Source organism: Vespula pensylvanica, chromosome 19 (assembly GCF_014466175.1).
Source record: "Vespula pensylvanica isolate Volc-1 chromosome 19, ASM1446617v1, whole genome shotgun sequence".
Taxonomy (NCBI): domain Eukaryota; kingdom Metazoa; phylum Arthropoda; class Insecta; order Hymenoptera; family Vespidae; genus Vespula; species Vespula pensylvanica.
In genome coordinates this window covers 546,173-572,789 of record NC_057703.1, presented here as the reverse complement: position 1 = coordinate 572,789, position 26,617 = coordinate 546,173, and the positions used below count along the sequence as shown (strand labels likewise).

General features: G+C 35.7%; 2 protein-coding genes across 5 annotated transcripts; one reads left to right on the top strand and one right to left on the bottom strand.

Moving 5' to 3' along the window:
• The first annotated feature begins 155 nt into the window (after nucleotides 1-155).
• LOC122635683 (ankyrin repeat and BTB/POZ domain-containing protein BTBD11) lies at nucleotides 156-21,812 on the top strand. Of its 4 annotated transcripts, XM_043826178.1 has the most exons (15): nucleotides 156-546; nucleotides 693-1,035; nucleotides 8,093-8,331; nucleotides 15,448-15,652; nucleotides 16,041-16,286; nucleotides 16,568-17,047; nucleotides 17,330-17,660; nucleotides 17,866-18,101; nucleotides 18,183-18,385; nucleotides 18,566-19,288; nucleotides 19,392-19,660; nucleotides 19,742-19,947; nucleotides 20,016-20,309; nucleotides 20,384-20,566; nucleotides 20,641-21,812. In XM_043826178.1, exons 3-15 carry the CDS (start codon nucleotides 8,126-8,128, stop codon nucleotides 20,845-20,847), a joined length of 3,789 nt encoding a protein of 1,262 aa, XP_043682113.1. In that variant the 5' UTR covers nucleotides 156-546; nucleotides 693-1,035; nucleotides 8,093-8,125; the 3' UTR covers nucleotides 20,848-21,812. The 4 variants fall into 4 exon arrangements, with proteins under 4 accessions (XP_043682113.1, XP_043682112.1, XP_043682114.1 ...); XM_043826177.1 differs by having other exon boundaries at nucleotides 156-1,035; XM_043826176.1 differs by lacking the exons at nucleotides 156-546; nucleotides 693-1,035; nucleotides 8,093-8,331 and adding an exon at nucleotides 13,127-13,792.
• LOC122635694 (syntaxin-12) lies at nucleotides 21,506-26,454 on the bottom strand. Its single transcript, XM_043826206.1, has 6 exons — nucleotides 26,297-26,454; nucleotides 25,185-25,388; nucleotides 24,933-25,098; nucleotides 24,701-24,837; nucleotides 24,116-24,249; nucleotides 21,506-23,936 (listed from the first exon to the last, which is right to left on the bottom strand). Exons 2-6 carry the CDS (start codon nucleotides 25,385-25,387, stop codon nucleotides 23,761-23,763), a joined length of 816 nt encoding a protein of 271 aa, XP_043682141.1. The 5' UTR covers nucleotide 25,388; nucleotides 26,297-26,454; the 3' UTR covers nucleotides 21,506-23,760.
• Nucleotides 26,455-26,617: the final 163 nt, after the last annotated feature.

Sequence of the window (26,617 nt, the reverse complement as noted above, 5' to 3'; positions counted from 1 at the left end):
TTCAAAAACTCCCGCCAGATGCTTGACAGCCCGCGAGAATTCGAATTCTTCAATAAAATAAGGAATGTTTTTTAATTCAAAAAAATAAAGGTTTTCCAAATGTTCGAAAAAAGCCATGTTCAATGGCTCGAATATTCATCTTTAAGATGAGAATTGCAGTTCGTCAAAATCGTTCAAGAATTACGCATTGTCGACGTAAGCCATTATGAAACGAGAGCGATCGAATAGTCGTAGTGATTCGTAGATAAAATCATGCTCTACCATCGATTACCTTACGTCGATAATATCGACGACGCTCGAGGAGAAGTTTGGCGAATTTGCCGCGAAATGCCCACAGCGCCACCGTCCTTTTCCACGTTGATCTTTCCGTTGACCATTACTACTTTTTTTTGTCCTTTTTTCCCTTACTCACAATCAGTCTGGACCGAAAGCGATTCCGCTTGGGATGCTGCAGAGACGCGGCGCCTCTGTTGCTAGTAATTGACAGCTGCCGAAAAGAGGCGACACGATTGGACGCGTTCGAAGATGAGCAATCCTTGCGCGGCGGTACGATCGAGAGATAAAAAGAAATTTTTTCAAAATCCAGAGAATATCGAGACGAAGCATCCTTCGGTCGAGTCGTTGTCCCATTAACAAAATTTTCCATTTCTCGTGTCTGCCGTCTATCTTTTCGTTTCGCTTTTCTTTTACAGTTTCGTCGAGGACTTGTAAAATTAACGTGCATTAGATATCGTCTAAGTAAATCTTGTGCCAATGGGAACACGTGTGCGTCAGGATTTGAAAAAGAGAGGTTAAAGAGTGTGACACGAGTTTGCGAGAAGAATCAAACGATTACTGTGTCACTAACGGCCAACTCATCGTAACGTGTCATTGAAACTATGCTAGTGTTAAATCAGAAGAGATCGAAGGAAGGAGCTTCGACGATTTGGCTCGTCGATGTGGATTTTATTCGTGAATGTGTCCTTTAGATTCAACACGGAATTCGACATGTCTCCGCTTTCATTTCATTCGTTCCATCTCATCGATATTGCTCTGGTAAGTTGAAACAAGAATTCTTTTTCCTTTCTTTCTTTTTTTTCTTCTTCTTTTTCGTACTCTTACGTGCGATACCACTCGTACAATTCGGCTTTATTTCGATCCGAGAGTCATACGATTCGATATACAATTTGCTTCCTTTTACACATCGAAAGAAGAACTTACGTAGAAATTCGCACGTTGCAGCCTCGTTTGAACGCGCACGACTCACTTTCTTCGACGTCTGTCGAGATCACTCTCAAAGTTTTCTTTCTAAATTCGTACGAACCTATCTATCATCGAAGATAATCCTTCGTCAATTACGATTATCGAAAGAATCTAGATCTTTATCCTTATTCGAATAACGTTGCATTGTCCTTTCGGAGACGTACAATTTGTTAGAAATTACGTGGTTCAACGTAGACGGTTGGTTCACTCGTGATACGTAATTTCTTTGACCTTGTAACGAGTCAATGAAAATTTTCGAGAGAGTCACGCGAAGGTCGACAGACATAGAGTAAAATACGTAGTAGAGCAGAGTAATAAAAAAAAAATTATTTATTTTCATTTCAGAGCGATGAGTATCGTAGGATATTGTTCATTATATTTGTTTTCATTGAATTTTTCTTTATCGTCGGGCGATTCGCACTATTTTATTCGACGTCACAATGGTCGACACGAATCTCAGGAAAGAACGATTTGGATCGTCCTAAAGGATTTACTGCCAACCGGTTAGAGCAGTAGATGGAGAGAGAGAGAGAGAGAGAGAGAGAGAGAGAGAGAGAACATGGTACTCACAAGAGTACTCACTCTAACATAGCGATTCTTCTTCCGAGAGACTTTCGCTCGTTCGACGACGACACGCGAGGATACATTATTGTCCTCCTTGTCGACTTCGACGATCGTAAGAGAGAATGCACTCCTCGCTAAGATCCACGACGTTCGATCATTTCGTGCAAATATCATTTACCGTTATTCTCGAAGAAATGACGACAAAAGAATTCCAATTTATCTTTTTTTTTTTATCTTTTCTCTCTCTCTCTCTTTTTTACTCTTGTCCTTTCTCGCGTTCCGAACTCTAAATCATTTCTTTTTTTTTATTTTTTTTTTTATTTTATTAGATTATTTCAAGATAACGCAGTTTTAATAATAAATGCATCCGTTAAAAATGATAATATCGCGGAGGTAGGAATTTATAATTAACGAGCATTGAAAAGAAAATCATTAACGTTGAAACGGTTTAGAATGAATTTTAAAGAGCCGAGACACGAGCGATGTAAGGATAAAAAGAAGAAAAGAGGAAGAAGAATCGAATCGGTCTCTTAAATGACCGATAGCGATCGCTTAAAGGATCTCACGTTTTGTATTTGATTTGCATTGAAATTATCTCCGAAGGTCCCTCCGATTAAGCGACACGAACGTTAAAATCTATAGGAGAAGGGTACGGTCCGAACTCGTGGCTGTTGAACGAATGTGAGAAATGGCCCAACTAAACCGGTTTCGTACTTAAATTAAATTAGTCAAATTGATTACAACGGCAGAAGGAAGGAGAATTCATTCGAGTTAATCCACCTACGCGGATAGACTTGACCGTGTCTCTCGTCATCAAACAGACTAATGAATTTGGAGAAATAAACGAAAGTATAACGACGAGTCGTGATATCAAAATATTAGTCTAAGAAAGAAGAATCGTTTGAATGGTTTGGTCAATTTTTTTTTTTTTTTTTCGATACCTCCAAAATTACGTTCGATATTTATTTCTCAACAGAAAAAAAATAATCGAAGAAAAGATTGAAAAGATTGCAACGAGACCAAGAGGATCACGATCTACGGGAGAAAAATTGATCGAAAAATTCGATGGTGTACTCTGGGAGATGATCTCGCCAGGTGTCGTTTACGATATTACCAGTGGAAAGAAAGAGAGAGAAACGAGACGAGAGAGGGAGAAAAAGGGGGAGAGAGAGAGAAAGAGAGAGGTACTCGAGGAGCTACCGTTTCTCCTTCTCTGGAGTATCTTTGGTGGTAGAAGGGACACACGAGTCTTTCGAAGTCGAGACGAAGTTGTTGGAGGGGATAGCAAAAAAAAATAAAATAAAATAAAAAAAAATAAAAAGAAATAAAAAAAAATAAAAAAGAGAAAGAGAGAGAGAGAGAGACTAAGCAGGAGTCTGGTCGTAGGAGGGGAGGGAGTAAAAGAAGGAAGGGGTTAGGGGGAGTGAGTATATAAGATGTAGGGTTTAGTTTGGGCAGCCCTTGGAATGTAGTGGCCGCGGGCCTGACGTCGTGCGCCATGAGACACCAATGCGTATATGTATAGTAGCTATACGTGTTTATATATGTGTATATTCACTTGAAACACATACGTACTTACGTACACATTATACCACACGATTCACGTTGCGCTCGTGTGTAAAAAGCAATAGCACTGCTGGGCTGCCGTATGTAAGTACTCTTGCTTCCAGAGCTGTGTCGAGAATATTCTGTGCCCTGGGCAGGCTCATATTTTTCTTCACACCCACACGATTTGTACATGAGTGCCCTTTTAAACCTTACACCTACGCAAACTTTCGTCGGTTTACCAACGTTCCTGATGATACATGCTCGATCAACGTACTTGATGATCGATCTCTCGATCGATCTCATTATGGTAGAAAATAATTTTAACGATTTATTATTACTATTATTATTATTATTATTATTAGCGTTATCGTTATTGTTATTGTTGTTGTTCTGATTATTCTGATTATTGTGTCTTGGTATATAATTTACGGATTTGTGAAATCGATAAACTTAAATCATCGATCAATAAGTTTGCCACTCCTATAGAACTTCCGTTCTATCTTTTAATCGCAAATAATCGATAGTTATCGCAGCCGTAGATCGAACTGCTGATACGTAACTCGATTAGAATGGTTATTACATTCTCACATATTTTATTTTCATCGGGATATATTCGTTAACATTCCAATCGTTTACGTTCCTCCTCTTTTATTATATGTTTCTAATTATTTTATATCGATCTGGACGATTGCAATTTTGTAATAGGATCAAGATCGATCTTCTTTTCCAGGCATGATTTTTATCGATCATTTTCTTGATTTCTTCTACCTAAGTAGAAAGGACGAAAAATAAAAGATCTCTTAGCGGGATAGACAAGTTAAGAAAAGAAATGAAAGAAAAAAAAAAAAGAGAGAGAGAAGAGTGGTCGTGCCACTCCTGGTTGTTGCTGTTGCTGATGTTGCTTGCACTCTGTAGTCCCAAACCTTCCTCAACGCAGCACGTGACTTTCGAAATATAGCTATAGCAATCTATCCTCATCAGAAGCACACATAAACACCATACGCGAGAGGCTCGCGGTCAAGAAACTTCCTTATGATTTTCTACTTCTTTTTCTTCTTTTTTCTTATTTTCTTTATTTTTTGCTTGTCGCACTTAAAGGGATTTTTCAGCTTTTGCAATTTGCGATTGAATTGCATCGATAATGGTATGGAAATAAGAATAATTTAAATATCTTCTTGATGTTAACATGCCATCTTTTGCAGTTGGATATAAAAATAAAATAGATGACGGAAGGACTATAATATTTATATGAATATATATATATATATATATCCGAGAAGAAATAAGAGACCGACGTAACGTTGACGCGAAGTGGAACACGGCTCGCTTGTAATACCAGCTCTCGAATCTTGCGTTGAAAGAGTCGCTTCGATAGCAGCCCGTGCACTTGTCTCCGGTTTCACTCTTTATGGGATCCTAAGCGATATGACTCGTAGGATCTCCTCTTACCCAGCCTCCGTCACGTCTAGAGATCATCTCTCTATCTTTATCCGAAAATCGAGCTTCCTAATTGATCCTTATATCGATCTTCTCGATCGATCTTTTTTTTTTAACTTGGTCGATAAGAACGGTCGAAAGATGTCGATGCAGTTATGATCAAGCGAATTACGTATTCGACGATGCAATTTTTTGAAGTACGCTTAACAAGTGTTCTAATTAATATTTTCTTTTTTTTATATTTAAAGTAGTTTACATTGGGCAGTTTGACACACATGATGAAGTAATTCGTACAGCTGCGTATGTAGGTTGATTTAAATAGTCATAGTTATACGTTCCTCGATACGATCATGCACGCATGCCACTTGATCGGTTAGAAAGGCAGACGTAGGGTGAGGGCAGCCGAGGTCAGTTAAATACAGTCGGGACAACGCCATTTTTGGCGAGTCCGTTTACATTAAACCAGTTTCCAAGACCTCGTACAGTAAACCAGTTACCCAAACCCGAATTTCCGTGTGCACTCGCTCCGCTTAAACGATTTTACCGTGCTTCCAGAATTGCCCTCAGGCATAGTCAGTCTTCGATCGTTCGCCGTTATTAAGCTTCTCGTCTTCTTCTTGTCTTTTTATTCGATCAACGAATTTTTTAAATTGATCAGAAATCAACTTAAATGTAAATACATTTTTATACGTACTAAGTATAACAAAAATAAAATGGCCGTTAGCAGGCAATTTTAACAATAATACTACATTATCTGATAAGAGAGAAATATTTAAACAGTTAGCTCACGGATAATTTTATAAATTAATCGAAGTAGACAGAGTTGAAGATACTCGTTTGATTGCCAACTAAATCGTATACGTGAGTATACTAAAAGTATTCGCGAGGAACCCGAAAAACCTGATTCACGCTAATGTCCTCGCAAGATGCGATGTTGGACGGCATGGAACGTTGACACATGCATCATCAAGAAAGTTAGTATGCGTGAAATGTCATCGTTCGTTTTACAAAATGAACGGGAAAACATATTCTTCGTTATTATCGTACGATCGATACTACTACGCTATTTCCTTTATCTCGAACATAATAGTAATCGCCAAACTTATTCACGATGCGTACGTTCCTTTCGAAAGAATAATTCGTGAGATTAGAAGATCGCATTAGTAAAAATTAATACGGATCATTCTTCATTCGTTAGGACGAAAAGATCTATGATCTAAATATCAATATCTCTGGGGATCGATGGAAAATTTTCTTCGAAAATTGCCATCGACGAGGATGATCATGATGAGAACGACTTGGATGAGATTCGTCGAAGGCTATCTCGCTAAAAAATTCCGCGAAAAGTGGATCGTACGGAGCAGCAGGATCTTCCACTTTGCGAACCGGCAGAATGAGAAGAGCTTGTAGTGGGCATTGGGGGTGAGGATAAGGAGGAGGAGGAGGAGGAGAAGGAGGAGGTGGGGTTGAGGAGGCTGAGGGAGAGAACCGAACGCTTAAGGAAGCACTTTGGAAGCCAGGCAGAATAATTGCATACGAGAGCCCGTCAAAGCGAGCAACACGAGCGATGCACAAACACGGTGTATGCGTAGAATGAGAGAAAAAGAGAGACACAGAGAGAGAGGGAGAGAGATAAAGAAAGAAGAGTCCCTTCTTCCTTCGTATATAAGCGAGAACCAGAACATGTTGAAATATTTCTCGGTACGTTCGTACACCAAACGGTTCCCCAACCCCAACCCCCAGCTTTTATTTTTTCGCCTCTTCAACAAGTAAAACGATGCAATTTAACAAAATTGCAAGCAAAGACTGCAGTCAAAGTTACATACACACGCACGCACGTACGAACACATATGTGTATCTTTAAAGCGAAGTAGTAGTTTCGGTTTTTCTTCGTATATGCGTATCGTTGTTTCATATGATTAACATTCGAAGATACTCTCATCATGAATCTTTCCAATAATTTCTTGACAAAATAAAGATAGAAAATCTTTGATAGATCTTCTATCTAGGATGATCGACTTTCGATCGATGAAGAAGAGAAAGCATCCTAACATTTAACAAAACAACAAATTGCTCGACTTGTCCTGGTATCAGGATTATTTTCAACGATCTTGGAAAGAGTTGAGAAGAAAAAGAAATTAAACTTGGGGGACGTAGTCGTGCGAATTGAATGTATAGCGTTAGGTCGTATCAAACATGTTCGAAATACCGTTGCGGTCAACGCTTTCGTTGTTCCAAGTTCAGCGGCTCTTGCAACGTGTCCTCTCCTCTTCCTTCTTTCGACGATGCAAAAATTGTCCTTCGACTTGTGGTCAACACCCACGCATCGGCCAAACGATTCGTGTGATCGACCGAACGAACGAACGACTCTCCTCCTGTCGACTCGTGAATTATGGGATTGCTTCTTCTACGGGAAGAAACGTTATTTCTCTCGAGGGCTTATCTTTACCCCTTCTACGTTAAAGCAATTTATCGTCTTACCTTACCTATACTTGAAATGATAAAGAAAAGATAGAACAAATGAGGTCGTTTTAATATATATAGATATATGTACATAGAAACTCATTTTTTATTTTCTTCGTTCCTTTTTATTTTTATTTATTTATTTGTTCATTTATTTTTTATTTTGGACTCGGAAATACCGTAAGATTTTATTTTTTATTATATACTTTATATATATACACGACGAAGACTCCTCGAATTCCTTCCAAATTACAGACTATATCCAAGAGATAATTAAAATAATTACAAGGCTAGTAAATCACGAAATTCTTAACTTAATAAGAATTATTAATTGCAATCTTTTTTTTCTCTCGAGAGTTCCATTTTCTAACACGAATGTTATCATTCGTATGATATTCTTAGAGAAAAATAAAGTAATTAAATAAATAGAGATAATGTCTAACTTCCACTGGGACGAGGTATCAGTGAAGCAATTATTTCTCTCGTGGCAAAAATAGTATAGTGGTGCTAATTACACCGGTAATTATCCGAGCGATCGTTAATGACCTTCGAGAAAGTATTACAGTAATTACTTTCCTTCGAACGATTTTCATTCGTCTCGGAAGCTAACTTGGCGATAGATAAAGATTTAATGAGAAGCGGCTTTTCCTTTCTTTGACAATACTAATTAATTAGACGATTATGCATATCCTATTATTTCTATACAAAAAAAAAAAATTACACTGACCTATAAATCGTGTAAATGATATAGATATATGTTTTGCGTTACGTTTGATTAAAGATAAAAAAGAAACATTCAACGTGAAAAAGATAAATAAAAATTGCTAAAAATGTACAGGTCCTTCGACACGAGTAAGGACCCGGATGCAGGATGAATTTGGAACATCCGACGATAGATGGTTGCTCTCAGCAACCTTTATTTTTGAGCGGTACTTCTGCTTCAGCTGGGATCTCCGCTCCTCAACAACAAAACGTTCAGGCCAATGCAACACCTCCTGAACATTATGGTGGACCTTTGAGTTTGAGTATTTGTATATCTGATTCTGGCCACGAGATACTTAGACCAAAACCAAGACGGTGAGTCTCTTTACATCGATATAATATTTACATTAATATCTTCGTTCAATATTATTAATATATGAAATATGATGAGAATGATAAGAAACGAAAAATTTGTTGCTACCATTTGTATTTACACTTGTAAAATTTAAGTAGTCGAGATTATTCGAAGAAACATTTCAACGTTCAAGTTTTCGCGTGTTAAACGCAAAGAGAGACGAGTCAAAAGGCTCCTCATGGCCTTTTAAGCGGCTTATAAGAAAGACGTCAGCTCTTAGTCGTTGAGCGAGACCACCTTTCACGATTATCAGACGTTTTCTCGTCGAAGATTACGTCTGCGCATTCCTTAATGCTTATCCTTATGACTGGTTCGTCCAGGAGGGCCTGAGTTTTTGGGCTCGTTGGTTCGTTGCCAGGCAAGTCCATGTGATCGCATTTGAAATTCGCATAATTATCTTCCTATGAAAAATTTATGTGTTTATTTGTCTCCTTAAAAACACGTTTCTATTGCAAACACAAAGGTGAATAATTTTCGACAAGGGGAACTTGTTAAAATTTATACTAACTGGAAAAAAATAAAGATATATACTTGGACATTATATTTTTTGTGGCTGATCTTTTGCAGTAGATTTTAAGTATTAGAAAGAAAGCAAGAAATATGGTTTTACATTCAAGCTTTTAAGTTTCTTGCTGATTGTCAAGGGAACTCCATTCGTAACTTTTGATTTTCCTTAAGGAAAAAAAAAAAGAAAAGAAAAAAAATCGATTTGAAAGCGATCACAATGAAATTTTCTCACGAAGTAACTTCCCTTCGACTTCTTTCGATCGCTTGGAATTCGTTTTCTCCTCGAGATCGTGTGAAAAAGAAAAAAGAGAGATACGAGGTAGTGGAAGAGAATAAGTCGTTTGTTAAAGGAGTAACTTAACTGACGGCGAATTAGGATGAAATAGAAATTGGTCTATGAGGATTGTTAGGAGAGAATTAGCGATCGTGCGAAAGGAGAGTTTGAGTTTAATTGGTTATCCGAAAGTGGGAAATGTTCGAAGAAAAAGTGGGAAGGTTATCTGAGAACGAAACGATCGAGATAATAACGCGTGTGAGAGAAGAGGAAGAAGGACAAGAAAAAGAAGATGATGATGATGATGATGATGATGATGATGATGATGATGATGATGACGACGACGACGACGACGACGACGATGATGATGATGATGATGATGTCTAGGTAACTACACACACAAGCTAAAATATTTAGGTTAATGGCCTTAGGAGTCATCCTTTCTTTCCTCCTTTTCTTCATACCACTACGTTGATCTTAAACTGGCTTTTACTAGCACCGATCTGCACGCGTTAAATCACTGGTAGGTCAGGGACGTGACGCCTTCAACCTCTCTCCTTATCCGATTTAAACCTATTTTTTGTTTTGATAGGAAAATTAAAAAAAAAAAATAAAAGAATCTTCATTAATCTTTTTTGATTAATTCAATCATTTGTATGATCTTTTTTCTTTTTTTATCGATCCCAAGATAATCGCTATTCTTCATAGATTCTATTGAATTCATTATCGATTATCATCGTTTTTTATTTTTATTTTTTTTATTTTTTGTTTATTTCGATATTTTGTTGTACGACCACAATTCAGAATTTCTATGATAAAATATTCGTTTCTTTTCAGAAATTATATATCTGTGAGAAGTAAAAGCTGACGATGAACAATTAAAAGTACATAGTTAATTAGCTTGGGAATGAAAAAGAGCGATGGCTCGACATAGTGAAAAAACAATTCACAGCAATGCTCTCCTTTCTTCCTTTCATCGCTTTTTCTCCTATCTATCGTCGCACTGTATATCTCACTTTTGCATCTTGCTAGGTCAGGGACGTATCGTCTCATTAATTTTCGCCATTTTTTACTTGCATTTTCACCTTAATCTTAATCATAATCTACTTAGTAAAAAAAAAAAAAAAAGAAAAAAAAAAGAAGTAGACTAAAAAGCACTGTTATTTGTTCTCACATAAGTGAGCGACTTGTAATCGTATTAAAATGTTAATTTATTTCAACAATGAAAACTGTGAATGATCGGGTAGATAAAGAAAGAAGGAAAAAAAACTTTCGATTATATTGTCGTTTCATTACCGTAAAGATACGGTTCGTTAATCAATTTAATGTCTTCGCTGTAAGCGTTGTCGCCCTTGACACCGGAGTTTCGCCTAAGTGAACACGGACAATGTCTGCCTTGAAGTCTTCCTCCAAAAGCCTTTCTCGTAAAAGGCGAGGCGCATGTAGTAGGACACAGACGTTACAGATTAAAAGGTTCCTTCGATCATTTTCTTTTCATTTATGAATGATCGATCGAAATAAATACTCTTCTATCAATCTTCATGTAAATTATAGTTTCTCTTGGATCTCTGTCGATAAAAAGATATGTAGGACGTGTTATCGTAAAAATTGAAGTAGCTACACCCCGACGAGTACAATTTTCATCCTATCCTCTCGGAACTTTCAATTAAGCACCGCTATACCAAAGAAACGAGCCGAGATCTCGAGGTATTTGAAACACTGTTATAAAGCGGATCAAGAAAGAGAGAGAAAGAGAAAGAGAGAAAAGTAGATAGAGATTGCGTCAAGTATCAATATTCTCTTGGAAAAATGTCGGCCAACCGGCACTTGTGAGGAACATATTAAAACGAAGATAAGGTATAGGTATAACATGACTGGTTTTACGACTAGCGACGGCAACTTCGAAACGTCAGAGGAAATACATAGTTTCTTGCACCAGATCGTTAATACCGGTTTAACATAGAAAATAGGCCAAATCATGAGGAAAAGTATTAAATTAATCTCTTAACAAGTTACTTTCAAATTTTCCCGCTTTGACATCTGGTGGTACGACGTTGCGTCACATTTGTATTTTTTTCGATTATTTTCTTCCAAAAAGCTCTTAAATATTTTTTATTGCGGTTATAAAGAAGAGTAAGATAAGGTACAGTAGTTTGACAAATCTCTCTCTCCTTCTCTTTCTCGTCTTATCAAAGGTCATTGTCCTTTTCGGAGGATTTTTCTGCGCAACACCTTCGCCAGTTTTTCCACGTTGATCCCTAATTTATTAGACTAAATCAATTATATGAATATGCACTTAATCTTGATTTGCACAGATTAAAATTTCCTACGATTGAATTTCTCTAAAGTTATACGTAAAGTATACACACACACACACACACAATACCAACTAAAATCCACAGGAAGGAAAGTAGACACGAGGGTGTCTTGCTCGGTTAAGAAAGAAAACGTAATGACGACAATGGAAAGAGAAAAAAAAATGAAGAAAAGAAAAGAAGGTTGGACATAAGATCGTCACGGATGGCGATCAAGAGGGCGTTGTGATTCGTAAGTAAAGCAGACGTAAGGAAGTAGGATGGTCACCGGAAGTTCTCCCCCAAATCGCATGGTTGGGTACCATTCTCTTTCTCGATCTCTCTTTCTCTCCCTCTATCCTTATCTCTTTCTCTCTCTCTCTCTCTCTCTAAAAGCAGCCAGCAGCTACTAGTTGATATAACAGTTTGCTAGTAGCGACCTCAACTCCTGCTCGGATTTTCGTAGAGAGAGAGTAGTCGTACGTATACTAACGTTCTTCACGGACTGTGTATATACTCTAGCTCTAACTAAAAAGGGATATACAAGTATCAAGAAGATAGAGATTATCGTGAAACAAGGCACGAACTCTGAAAGGAGGATCGAAGTCACGTTTCACGTGACTCTTTTCCGTTCTCTACGGAGTCATTTCTTTTTTTCTGTTTTTTCTTCTTTTTTTTTTCATTTATTTCTTTTACGTTTCTTTTTTATTTCCTTTTCATTCTTTTGGAGAAGTCTTCCCGGTGGATCGAGAGAGAAAGAGGAGATAAAATCGAACGAAGGCAAGGTGAAACTGGAGGAAGAGAAAACACCAAGAAGAGGGAGAAAGATAAATAGAAATAGAGAATAGACCACAGAGGAGACACGCGATCGCCTTGCCCCGATGGAAATCGAGTCGATGACAAGGCATTTATAAGTAATACTCGCACTTATCGATAATAGACAGATCTATCGAGTTAGCTTCGAATTCTTCAAACAAATAATCGTCGAAGAAAATATTACTCTCTCTTGTCGAAGAAAAAGAAAGATATTCCCACGATTAACGTAAATAACGTTTCCCTCGACATACGCGTTCCAACTCGGCGTGCATGAAGGAAGAAAGGAAGAAAGAGAAGTATCAGTGACGTGAAAGAAATAAATAAAGAAAGAAAGAGAAAGAGAAAGAGAGGGACAAGCTGTGGTCTCTTCGAAGGAAGTGCACGCGTTTCACCTGCTGATGCACAGGAAGCCTGCACGTCGAGTCTGCTCAGTCATCTGTTTACATCGAAACCGAACCGATGACTCGGATAACGCGAGCTTGCTCTTCGAACGATCCTATCGAGAGAAGATGCTTTCCCCCTTTTCGTTCGAGGTTCTAACGAGCACGGATCTCACTGAGGTTTTGTAGAAAATAGGAAAGAAAAAAAAAAGAGCTCGTTAGCGCTCTTTCGTTTTGTTTTAAGACCTTCCAGTGGGTGACGTGCAAAAGGTTCGGATAGTAACGTGAGATAAGTGATTTCATTCATCGATCCCCGACACATGATAATGATAACAAAGGATAAATCAAAGATAAGAAGGAACAAGTTCTCGTCCCTGAGAAAAACGTCGAAATTTGGGAAAGTTCGTAATTAACAAAAAAAAAAAAAAAGAAAAAAAGAAAAAAAAAAAGAGAGATAAAAGAAGAGGGAATAAGCTTTAATCGTTGTGATAATTTGAGAAGGAAGATGAAGAACACATGACATGCGACCATCATCATCCTTGTCTTCCTCGTCATCCTCCTCGTATTCAAGGCGAGGATCCTGTTCCAACAAGGACTGTACATGTCTACTCTGTCGTGAACTGAAGGACTACGAGATGAGTACTACGGTGGAAGTTCAACAGCCTATGGTGGACGGTGCCAACTTTATTCTACGTCGTCCAGTGACGTTCATTAGCCGCGAACCAACGCGAGAATGGCAAGAAACCAGTGAATATGAAAAAACGTCGACCTTGGAAGATCCTACTCGAAGGAGATTCGACAAAACTGAAATCGTCGTCGGAGTTGGCTCGAAATCAACGAGAACTATCGATGTCCCTCATAAAACGGTGATTTATTTTGGCGACACCAGTCAAAGAGAAAGAGAGAAAAAAGGTTCTACGGAATCTCGTCGAGACGAGGTCCCTTGTAGAAATCTCGAAAGAGAGGAAAACTCGACGATAGATAATACAAAGAGAAGTCACGAGATCGTTGTAAACGTCACTCCCAGCAGAGAAGACGTACTGAGGATCGAGGAGGACGAAAGCCAGATCGAGGATTATTGGTCCTTGCCCGGGGACACCACTGGGTTCAAGGCTGACTGGAGTTTCGTTCAGCAATGGCGCCTTAGGGGGTAAATCACGATCGAGTTCAAGACAAATCGTTTCTTCGGAGTAATCTCGTTCGATATTCTTACGTGCACGAAATCCTCCCGTTTGCTTCTGGACACTTTTCTCTCTAATCGACTAACAAATTATTCCGATATGTTTTGTCAAAGAATTTCTAAATCTTATTTTCGTATTTCTAGTTCGACTTCGATGATAGTTAACGATGCATAAACGTTTCCTAAGGAAACTCAGTAGAATGGAACGAAGATCGTTGCGACATAAGTAACGTCGCGAGCGTATCGACGTTCCGTTTAGGAATAATTAATCTCCGTATCTATAACTCACGGTAATGCGTCCTGTGGTAAAGGACGGATAACTGTAAGATCGACAGCGTCCGAACTATTCGACGATTCAACGTCTCTCTCGAATCAATTACGAGATATTTCAAGATTCTCGGAAAATGATATCGCATTCGTTCTCTCTACTCGTTTATTGCCTCGAGTTCTAACATAATCGAGTCTTTATTTAAACTTCCAAGAATGATTCCGTGAGATGTACATCACCCCTAATGATGCATCTTTGAATTTCTATTATTCCTCTTGCATAAGATTTACCGTTTTAATTGAATTTCATTAATAAAAATATTAACCACGAAAGAATGTTCTTGAATCGTAGATGAAATTATTCAATTTTGTAGAATTTCCACGACGTCGTCTCGGTTCATTTACCTTCGAACTCGTTCATTCTTTAAAACTCGTCTTACTCGAGCATACTCACACGCTACTTTTTCTCATCATGGAGAAAGTAATTTTTTTATTTGAACTAGCTATTCCACTCCTACGCGATCGTGAAATAGATTAGAACCTGATTAGAAACTTGCTCGGGAATAAATATGTATATTTATGAAAATGAAAAGGAAAAAAAAAGAAGGAAAGAAAGAAAGAAGAAGAAGAATAGAAATCACGTAAAACGCGTTATCTCTAAAACGATCTTTTATTTACAACGATCGGACGCATACTTTCGTGGTCCAGCATCTTATCTCCTAAAATCTTTCACGAATGAATCAAATTTGTTGTCAGCTATTTTTGATGGTAATTCTCCAAAAAAAGAAGTACGTATATATATATGCGTGTGTGCGCGTGTATAATTTTATTTGTAGAAGATGAATGGAGAAGAAAACACATTCCTTTATTCCTAACTATGTTAGTTCTAAGCACTAACTCTCTCTTTCTCCCTTTCTTCTTCTTCTTCCTCCTCCTCCTCCTCCTTCTCCTCTTGTTAAGATAGAAATTTAATGCGAGGCAATTCGAAAACGAATCGTCGACTGGTCCAGACGGTAATTAACGAGCTGTCCTCCTTCATGGGGTATCAAATATCAATTATTTATCGCCGTTATTCCACGGGCCCGCATATTCCTCGTTCTTCCGTCGTATTCTGAACTTTCCTTAATATATAGGGTGTTTAAAATTAAATACTACAGAAAATTAAAAAATACTATAGTATGTGTGCGCGCATGCATGTGACAAAAAATATTTCACATATTTTTACTAATCGTTTGAAACATCTTCTGTACGTCGTATTCAACGTAATGTAAAAAGAAATTCTTGTAATTTAAAATTATTTATTCGTTCTACTTGTCGAGTTAATAATAACAGAGATTATTGTTACGTTCCTTCAACAGTCCTGGTGGTGGTAGCGGACGTGAAGTATACTGTCCCCCATATACAAAGGACTTTACAGAAAATCAGTCGAAAAGTGGCGTCCACAATATGGTTCACATGGTTGCGGAGAGGGATACGGATAGCGTTGCGCCTACTCCGACCCCTCAACATCCTCATCCCTCGCAGCATCACCATCTCAGCTTGCACGAGCTCCGAGTACTTCAGGTATCGTCGCCATATTTTTAATATATCATTTGACGATATTATTTTTCTTATGTATCTACGTACATCGTCTGAAATAACTTTAATATTTTAACACGAAAACAAAAAAAGAAAAAAACAACTAAGACCCATTAGATTTCCTTAACTTGTATGTAACATAAACGTCTAATAAATCATTGTTGAAATGCACATGACAAGACACTAATAATAGCTTTCTCTTTACGATCGCTTAAAACGTAAAAATCATTGAAAATATCATCGTCATTTGATTTTGCTTCTCTTCTTCATAATGGCGAATAGGATGGTCGGTGTTTAGTCCAAGTCGTTGTTGAACGTAACCACGGCTAACAAATCATGGCGGTCGGTTGTAAAAGACGAACGACTTTTGTAGAGGCGACCAGAATGCGCTGGTAATAGCTCCTCCGACGAGAATCGATCGTCCGGGCACGCAAGCATGTCGGATACCGGTGGTCATACAAGCAGCAGTTCTCCGCCTCATCGTCATCACAGGTCGCACAGTCCTCAGCAACTGAACTCTGTACCAGAAGATGATCGACTATCGGCTTCGGTTACCCAAAGAAATGGTAGAAGCAGATCAGGACAGAATCGTAACAGACATCGAGCTACTCCTGCTAAGGTTTTCCATCTTCTTTCTCTTTTTTATCTATTTTTTCTTTTTTTTTTTTTTTTTTTTTATTTTTCACGACACATTATTTTTCTAATCGGGACATTTACGATATTATTTTGTTCGGCTACGGTCGTATTTTAAAGTTAGTCTTGACGATTTCAAAGTTTCCTTTCTAGCGTAGTTAGAATCATTTTGTTTCGACACGATAATGATCGGTCCATATCTCTCCTCGCATGTTCTTCTTCCTTTAGGGAGATTCGTATTACGTACGTTCAACGACCTCTTTACAGCTGCAGGTACCATGGTCGGGTTCTGGTCTGGAGGACATAAAATTAGCGATTCAGCAACTAACCATGCGTTCCCACAAGTCTTCCTCGACATATTCGTCGTTGAGTGGTTCGGAGAGTTCAGAGCCGGCGGTTAGAAGACTGATGAGACATAGTAGTTTAGAAACGATCAACACTAACGTCACCAGTGCTGACGAATTCGTTTGGGTCGACTCTCATAATAGACTGGTCGAGTTGCAGCAACTACCATGGACTCATCATGATGTATTACGAGTATTACAGAATGGTCGTACGAGAGAACACATGGAACAAGTTTCAATGGAGACCATTCCTAGACTTTCTTACTTACTTCAACGAGCCTTAGTCAGGATCAGCCGTGAAACTCAACGATTGGCTAAGCCTATTGGTCTTTGTAGCAAGCATGAAGTCTACAGCGCTTTTAAGATCGTTCTTTGTCCAGCCTTAGCGGATTCTTGTACAAAGGTATATATACATATATATAATTTTCCATCTACATATTGAAATTAAACGTTAAATCCAATAATCGACATGTCTTGGTGCATTCTCCGATTGCAAGACTGCTTTCAGGATTAGACCAGGTAATAATCCTGTTAAAAGTCATGTAACTTTGTTGACTTTTCTTGTAATCTTTATATAAAAAATGATTCACCATTTATATTTGTATACGGATCGTTCGTGAAATATAAGACGAATAAACTGGTCATAACTCTTTCATGCGTAACATAAATCTCACGTTCTTCATAGGCTTGTCTACGAGCAGCCGCTATGTTTGCTGTGTCCGGCGATCAGTTGAAGCAATCGAAGGCATCTCGGTCTGGACTGCAATTACCCGTTGGTCGATTTCTCCGTTGGATGTCGGACGTTAGACTTGGAAGAATGGTGCACGAGTATGCTGCAGTGTACCTAACGGCAGGCATCGAAAATCTCTTGGAAGAGATTTTGTTGCAATGTATGCCGACAGAACCACACACGACTCTAACCGCTACGATGTTAGAACACGTAATAGCAAACAGTGGTGACTTGTGGGGTCTGCTTCAACCTTATGCTCATCTTAATGCTGGCCGTATTGCATCTGGTATAATAAATTGCTAAAAGATGATGTTGACATTTTTACTATTTGTTATAAGTACCTAGGTATTTGTTTATTTCTCTGTGAAGATTAGGACTGTATTATTCGCTTGGGCCTAATAAATGTAGAGTTATTATAGTATGAGATTGTAACAAGTATTGATAATGAGATTATTATATGAGACCGTAATAATAATCTTTTCCTATGTTAGGTGCCCTCGCAATGCCACGTTGGGCAAGCGTGAGCTCGCTGAATTCTTCATCCTCCTCTCGAAGTGGTAAAGAAGCGATAGGATCCACGCTCGAGCCTTCCTTTCTAACGACTTGTGTTGGTTCAATGTCCGAACTGATCGAGCTTATATCGAAGGTAGCTCAGTCTGGAAGATGTCCAGTACCTTTAACAGCAAAAGCTTTGAATGCTTTGTTCTATTACATGAGGTGTTCCCAAGTACGTAAATTTTTCTATTACAAAGATCCTTTGATCGCGACGATAATAAATTGCTATGGCGATGATCATTCGTCTTTCCAGCTCGAACATGGCGAGAGAGGTTCAGGAATACAAGAGTTAGCTTACGAAAGAGCCTACGTCGTTCTTCCACCTTTGATCGAGTGGTTACGTATAGCAGCAGCTCATGCCGAGCATCGACATGCTCTTGCCGTCGATCAGGATGACATTAATCAAGCCGCAAGATTGCTTTTACCTGGCGTCGACTGTCCGGTTAGACCGATATGGTGAGTCTTTCTTTCCTTTTTCTTCTTCTTCTTTCGTTGAGACTAACGCAGATGCAGATGTACAGAGGATATTTGTGAATTAGAAATGTAGACGTAAGGGTGAACTTCCTCTGAATTATTATATCGAAATACGTAGAAGGAATGTAATATACCTCATCGACGATAATTAAAAAACTTCAGTTCCGAGGAAATCACAGTTTGCTCGAAACGTATCGACGACTCCGAGTACGTTCGTCTGTTGACCACGGACATGGCTTTCAAGATGTTGACCAGTGGTCGAGAGGAGCTCATAGCACAGGCGATGCCATTGTTACCATCGACGAAAATCAACACCGTCAACGATAGCGGTTTTACCGCGTTGATGTTGGCCTGTATCAATGGCGACGAGCAAGCTGTAGCAGCTTTGTTGGATGCTGGAGCAGATCTGAACATCGAGAGTCCACCTCCGAGTACTAGTCAGTCGTCTGGCACCCCGTCGAAAGTATCCAGTTCGACGAGTACAGCTGTCGTTAGAAGTCCTGTTAATCAATCGGTGATAACAACGCCAAGCAAAAATGGTTCGGTTCCGTCACCAGGTGGTACTCCTTGCGGTAACTCGAGTAACGTCTATTACGTTCAAACTGGATTCAATGCTGAAACGCAACACTGGACTGCCCTGACCTATACAGCTTTGCTAGGCCACTGTAATATCGCTAGAATGTTGCTGGAGAGAGGAGCAGCTGTAGAAGGTGGTGCAAAAGTCAGCGAGGACAAGTGTACTGTTACTCCGTTACAAGCTGCTACTGCATCAGGCAACAACGAGATGGTTGCTTTGCTCTTAGCTCATAGCGCACAACCATTCTTGTCTACCTTGATAAAAGACTCGTTTTCTTACACTGGTTCGGCTCAACGAGGTTGCTACAGGTAACAGCTTTCTAAACTCTCACAAGATTATTTTTGATACGACGAAAATCTTTTTTTTAATGTACCGGCTATGGGATATGAATACAAATAGCTTTTATCACAGTGCAGTATCGGTGGCAACGGCGCACGGTCAAAGAAGTTGTCTTCATCAGTTACTATCTCATCCATTGAACTTCTCAGCGAAACGCGGAGAAAAAGAGATCTTGTCTCTGGAGGAAATACTCGCGGAAGGTAATGCTAGTACCAATCCTCAGCAACAAACCGTAGATGGTAAAAATGGTCACAGAGAGGGCAAAGAACCGGTGTTTAACAAATTACAAACGAAGGCACTTCAGGAAGCAATGTATCATAGCGCTGAAAGCAATCATTTAGGTGACAACGAGCAACTATTTTTTTACTAGAACGTAGACGTTATGATAAATGACGAATAAACATATTTCTTTGCTATTTTAGACATTACTATGGAACTTCGTGGGCTCAAAGTAGGATGGACGTTACACTGTTGGATGCACAGTCTTGCCACTGCTCATGAAATGAGAATAGATTCGGTCATAGATCAATTGCTTCAAGATTTTCTACAAGTTTGTCCCGATGATTACTCAACGCAATTCGTTCAGGAATGCTTACCACTTTTGTTCAACATATTTCGTTACAGCAAGGTAAACCGAAAAATAAAGTTATCAGCAACACCGAAGAATATTTATTATCGAAACTCTCATATTTATAGAAGGAAGGTACAACGCTTCTACTCGCTGATATCTTTTGCACGTGTTTTGGTTGGGAGCCAATCAAACCAATCAGAGATACTACACTTTCAAGTGGCTCAAGAATCGATCCAAAATTTGTTAACAATCCTGAGCTAAGCGACGTACAATTTAGAGTCGAAGGTAGAGTCTTTTATGGACATAAAATCGTTCTGGTAACTTCATCTCCAAGATTTAGGAATATGTTAAGTTCAAAATTATGCGAGGGTAATCCTCCTATCGTACAAATCAATGACATTAGATATCACATCTTCCAAGTAAGTAAACGACTATTTTCAATGTCGTACACGTACTACTTAAATAATTGACATTATCATTGTTAATGTTATAGATGGTCATGGAATTTCTTTATCACGGGGGATGCGCAACTTTGGAAGTTAATCAGAGCGATGTTTTAGAATTAATGGCAGCTGCCAATTTTTTTCAACTTGATGGTTTACTAAGATATTGCGAGGCTCAATGTTCAGCAATGGTCGATTTAGATAATATTGTTTCTATGTACATTCATGCCAAGGTATACGTATAATTAGACATTGTTAACATCGTAAACAAGAATTAAACTGTACAATTACAATTGATTGATTGCAGGTTTATAATGCAGCACAACTCTTAGAATATTGTCAAGGATTTTTATTGCAAAATATGGTTGCACTGTTAACTTATGATGACTCTGTTAAACGTTTATTGTTTGCTAAAAAATTACCAAATCATGATGTTCTAGCAGGCCTTTTACTTACTCTGCAAGCAAGGATAAAGGCCAGAAGATCTCAGCAACAAAATAAAATTAAAACGTAGAGCGTTTTTAATTCGCCAAGCAAAAAGGCACAGGAAAGTAACGTAAGTACCAATTAAAGAAAATTAGATTCGTTCAAATAACTCTTATAAACATACTGTAATTACGATATCAGCAAATGCTGTTTTATATATATATATATATATATATATATATATATATATATAATTTTAAATGTTAATTACTTGAAATGTATATTATGTGTATATATCACGTAAAAAATAGAACAATGCTCTCTACAATTGACAAACAAACATAACAAAGCTAAACTGCATTTATCAATTAAGCAATTAAATTTTACACCTTAAAAGTTGAAGTTAACATTGATTATATTTCTAGTTTATTTTTTTAACAATAATATCTGTTAACAATCCAACACGAAAGTTCCTGTATTTGCGTCGCTATTTACTGAACGACTTATAATACATTTTTCATTAATATATTTATTTTCTAAAAAGAGAAAATACTAAACACTGATTACAAATATTATTTAATAGAATGTTATACAATGATAAGATTTCGAGATGAATAACATGAATTAAATACTTGTATAAATGATATAAATATTAAGATTCTTATCTTATATTTGTTAAAGTAAATACTTCCTGAAAAAGAAAAATTTAATTAAATTGACATAAAGCGAAGAAACAACAAATGTTATCATTGTTAAAGTGCTATTTATTTAGAATGTCAATGAATATCTGTATGTACAATATGTAGATTATAATCCTAATGATAATGTAATTGCTGGATTTTTGGATTGTGGAATGCCTATAATATAATTATATATGAATCAAGTTGATTTTCAAAAAGGGACTATCTCAATCAATCATAAATGATTCTATAGCCTTATATATGATAAATACATAACATTCAATAAATCCAAAATCTTCTTGTATTTTCTTTCTCTTTTTCTCTCAATGTATAACTCGGAATTGATTAAAAAAAAAAAGAAAAAAGAAAAAAGGAAAAAAAAATAATGAGTTAGGATCATACTTATATTCACGTTTCCTTGAATTAACATAAGTCCGAATATATACATACACTATATATATATATGTATGTATATATATATGAATATATGTATATATATGTATGTATGTATGTATGTATATGTATATATGTGTGTATGTGTATGTGTTCGATATATCTTAAGCACTGTACAAAACCAGCAAACATAAAATTATCTAATTGAAAGAAGCCTCAAGTAACAAGTGCTAACAGAACAACGTAACAACTCGAGGAAATCGTAGATAAAAACTGAGTATATAAATAAACATAAATAATACATATACTAAGACAAATATTAAATAATCAATGTAAATATATCTAAATCAATGATTATTAAGTAATTAGTATAGATTTCATACTATACAATTTTATAATCATGCATAGAGTGAAGTAAGTATTGAAATAAATGGCATTAACTATCATGGCTCTTCATTAATAATAAATATACTGCGTTTAATAATTTACACACATATATATATATATATATAAATTATATATTATATATTAAATTGTATATTATAATATATATTATAGAAATATATATATATATATATACATATATAAATTAATCTTTTAAACATGCATTATTAAATTCTGAGAAATATCATTGTTTTTAGTACTTCACAAATAACGAGTAATGAACAACTGACTTTGATATAAATAAGAATGACCAATCAACAATGTGATGTAATGTGTCCGATATAATGGCACAAAAATTAAATAAAATAATAACATGTTTTAGCATATAACTTTCAATGATAGATAAACAACGTGTAATTCTTCATCTTTAATCTATTAAATTAGCTCATTATTCTTCCTTTTTATATATTAACATTACGAATATGATATACTTTTCATGAAAATGTATCAACGAGACTACTAATGCATCTTAATATCTGTCCAATGAATACTCAATGTATTTCCTTGTTAAAACTGCATTATATACAACTTTGCAATAGCTAAAGTGATGATTATGAAAACTTCTACTAAAAATATCTTTATGCTTCAGCAGATTCGCGAAAATATATGATAAAACGATTTAATAGATTAGAACAAGATTTGTTTAATATATTTGCTCTCTTTGTCATCTTTTATACGGTGCATCGAGTTAAAAAGAAAAAATCCGTAAAATTCTTTAAAGAATATAAAGTAATAGTTACTTAATTAGGAAAATAATAAAATATATTAGTTCAGAGCAATATCAGCAAATTTTAATCCATTGCTTTAACAAAGGATACAAATCTTTATAAAATCTGAAGTCACAAAACAATGCTAACATTTCTTTATAAACTTTATGCATATTGAATACTTTCAGCAGCAGAAATGCCACACAACGCTTATCTTTATATTCAAGATTAGTAAAAAATATAAAGACAATAAAATAAAGATCAGGCAAAGCACGAACGAATGTGTACTATAAAAATGACATACACGATTATTATTATATAGGCTTTAAAATACAATATGTTTTTCGAAGTTATCGTGTCAATTTTTAGAAGCTTCTGGATAAAATTGTTTGTATAAGTGCTCCCTAACTATTTATACTGCTGAGTAGCAAGTTTAATTTTAATAATGAACTATATTACTGTTAATATAATTGAAAATAAAGATACATTGAGAGCACAACGTGTAATAAAATTTATGTGCTTTTGTGTTTAGTGTTAACAAATATTTTATGAATTTGAGAATAAACAAAGTTTCTCTCATATATTCAAAATATACATTAATTCCTTTACGAGCATATACAAAACAAGTCTCTATTCTCTTTCCAGTTCGAATTGAAGTATATAAAATACCAAAATTATAATAGCAACTTTAATATAGCAGCATTTCTAAAAATTGTATATAATAGATTGAGACAGCCCTTTTTGATACACCCTTGTCACCTATATTAGTTAGAAGCGCTAACTTAATTTAGTGACTAGAATAATAATTAATACAATGACGACTATTATTGCAAGTAACAACAAAAGATAAACTTTTCGACGAAACTTGCTTTGGTAATTACTTCCCTTAACTAATTCTTGTGCTCCCAATTCAACATTACCATATATATTCTCTATATGGTTATCAACAGTGTCTGCAAAATAACGTGAACGAGTTAATGTATTTAATATTTACCGAATTAATATTTACATTTGACATAAATCATAAGTAAAATCGTGTTTTTTTTTTTTTTTTTTTTTTTTCTCTAAACAAGATAAATTGATTATTAAATAGATTTAAATTGACTTAAAAAGAACACAAAAAAATACATACTGATAGTATCTCCTTGTTGATATGCCAATGCTGCTAGCTCCCGCATAATCTGATTTACATCCAATATATCTTCCTCAATGTTCTTTATCCTTTCTTCTCTCTCAAGCAGTAAACCTTGTTGAAACTCAAGTAATCTAAGCAAGACACAAAAAAATTGACTTTACATATCCTTATCTTTGATAAATGAAAAAAAGTATTTTATAATCTCAAAATACCTTAAAAATGACTTACCATACACTCAAGTGCATTTTATAGCTTGCTCTTTATACAAATAATATATGATGGAATTACTTAATCTTTCACTGAAATTTTAAATTTGATCTATTTTCATATTCCTGCTATAAAATCCACAAACTATGACTACTTCATGAAAATTTTTTTAAAAAGTCCTACAGAGACATGATAATTGTGCAACTACATAACAATAGCTTTTATAAGAGATTGAAAAACTACTTGATACAAAATATAGGAAGTAATAGAAGTGATTTTACCTTCACTAATTAAAAGTACAAGTAACTAGAGCCTTTCCAGGTCAGAATGACCTTTAAAATTATCAACAAAAAAAAAAAAATATCACATTCAAACCTTTGTGCTGCTCTGCGCTCGTCGTCTTGAATTTGAAGCAAACTTTGTTTTTCTCCTTCATCATCTCCTTCAGAAGCATTTTCTAAATTACTTGTAGTACATATTTTGACTACAATCTTCACTTTTTCGGCAATTAACTGCAAAGTGTATTAAGTTAAGTAAGACTCAATTTATACATTCAATTAAACAGAATTTGATAGAACTAGTTTAAACATAATAAAACACATTATACCCTTTGCATAGTAGAATATCGTTGTAATGCATCTTTGAAATCAGTTGTTAATTTTTCAATTTGCAATTTCTGTTGTTTATCTCCACGCCTCATCAATACAGTAAGTCTTGCTATATCTTTGCTTGTTTGAGTTACCACTTGATTCGTGTTGTATTGTGTTTCGTGTCTAAGAAGCAAAAATAATTATGAATTATGATATGAGTATACATATGTATAAGAAAGATATAGTAAAATCACAAGTTTATTACATACACTTTATCCCTGAGTCCTGCACTATCTTTATTTGTCCCAATATTCTTATATGCACGTTCAAGCGTTCTCCAGTTTGTATTAATTGTATATATATTAGTGGTTATATTTTCACTGAGATTATAAAGTTCAGTAGGACTAAATCCTACATCAGGTACATCTGTCCGCTGGTCTGTGGACCCATAAGTTTGAGAACTGTGAGCCATTCTGTAATAAAAGAAATTTGTCATAAAAAAGTTTGTCATACAATAAATTAATCTATTAGTCAGACCTACGTATATATAGATATATAATCGTACGTAAAGACATAGAAAAAATAATTTTTTTATGAATGATACAAACTATTTTAAAGACTAACTATCTATTGAAGCATAAAGGTTAATTATCCTTTGTTGCCATAATAGTTCATTAATAAATATAATATATTATTGCTATAGCATTATCATACAAGGTCATTAGAAAAAAGAAAATATATTTACCACGCTTTTATTATTTTATTGCCATCTATAGATAGATAGATAGATAGATAGATAGATAGATAGATAGATAGATAGATAGATCGATAGATAGATAGATAGACAGATAGATAGACAGATAGATAGATAGATTGATAGATGGATAGATAGATAGATAGATAGACATATATATCTATATATGTATATATATAGATATATAGATATATATATAATATTAATGAATTGCAAAGAATGTAAAAGAATTGGGAGATCAAATTGTTACACGAGACAAATTAATGGATCAAACGTTTAAGTAGAAACCTCTTAGAAACGAATAATTATAAATTAATATATATATATGATATATGTGTATATATATAAAAACAATATTTAAATATATTGAAGAGATATATTGATTGTTCGTCCAACTTTGCAAAATTAGAATGATTTTACGATACGGGCATTGGCTTTTCAAACGAAACTCGCTGTAATAAAAATATTATTGTTTTTGTAGAATATCGTCTTAAAAAATAATTTTTAACTGCACATAGAAACAATAGTACATGACAAACTAATACTCGCATTAGGCACATTAAATTAGTATTTATTAAAACTTATAAATAAATGTCGAGGACGAAGGACGGATAACATCGAACATACCTGAGTAGATTTATCACAGGTATTCTTAATATCTAGATATAGAAATTGTCCCGTTGTTTTACATTTAAAAAAAAACCGAGAAAGTTATCTCCGCGTACCGAACTTGGAAAATGACAGTTGCCTAAACGATCTAATGCACCGCCCATGTGACAATAGCCCCTTTGTATCCGAGAGACGTGACTATATTCAAGTAACTGTTTCACCGACTCGACAATTTTTTCGAGTCTTCAATCGTATACAATTTACAAGAAAATAAACGAAATAATATATGTTTAACAGTACGAAAACATTTTAAAATTCACTCGGCAATTTATTATATTA

Bases quoted from the DNA above. Each gene is read 5' to 3' on its own strand.
- LOC122635683 (XM_043826176.1), top strand. From the start codon at position 13,164: ATGCGACCATCATCATCCTTGTCTTCCTCGTCATCCTCCTCGTATTCA. The intron at 16,287-16,567 runs GTTTTCCATCTT...ACCTCTTTACAG, and splicing joins ATCGAGCTACTCCTGCTAAG to CTGCAGGTACCATGGTCGGG. The intron at 19,289-19,391 runs GTAACAGCTTTC...CTTTTATCACAG, and splicing joins GCTCAACGAGGTTGCTACAG to TGCAGTATCGGTGGCAACGG.
- LOC122635694 (XM_043826206.1), bottom strand. From the start codon at position 25,387: ATGGCTCACAGTTCTCAAACTTATGGGTCCACAGACCAGCGGACAGAT. The intron at 24,838-24,932 runs GTATAATGTGTT...TACACTTTGCAG, and splicing joins GATATTCTACTATGCAAAGG to TTAATTGCCGAAAAAGTGAA. The intron at 23,937-24,115 runs GTATGTATTTTT...GTTATTTTGCAG, and splicing joins TCAACAAGGAGATACTATCA to ACACTGTTGATAACCATATA.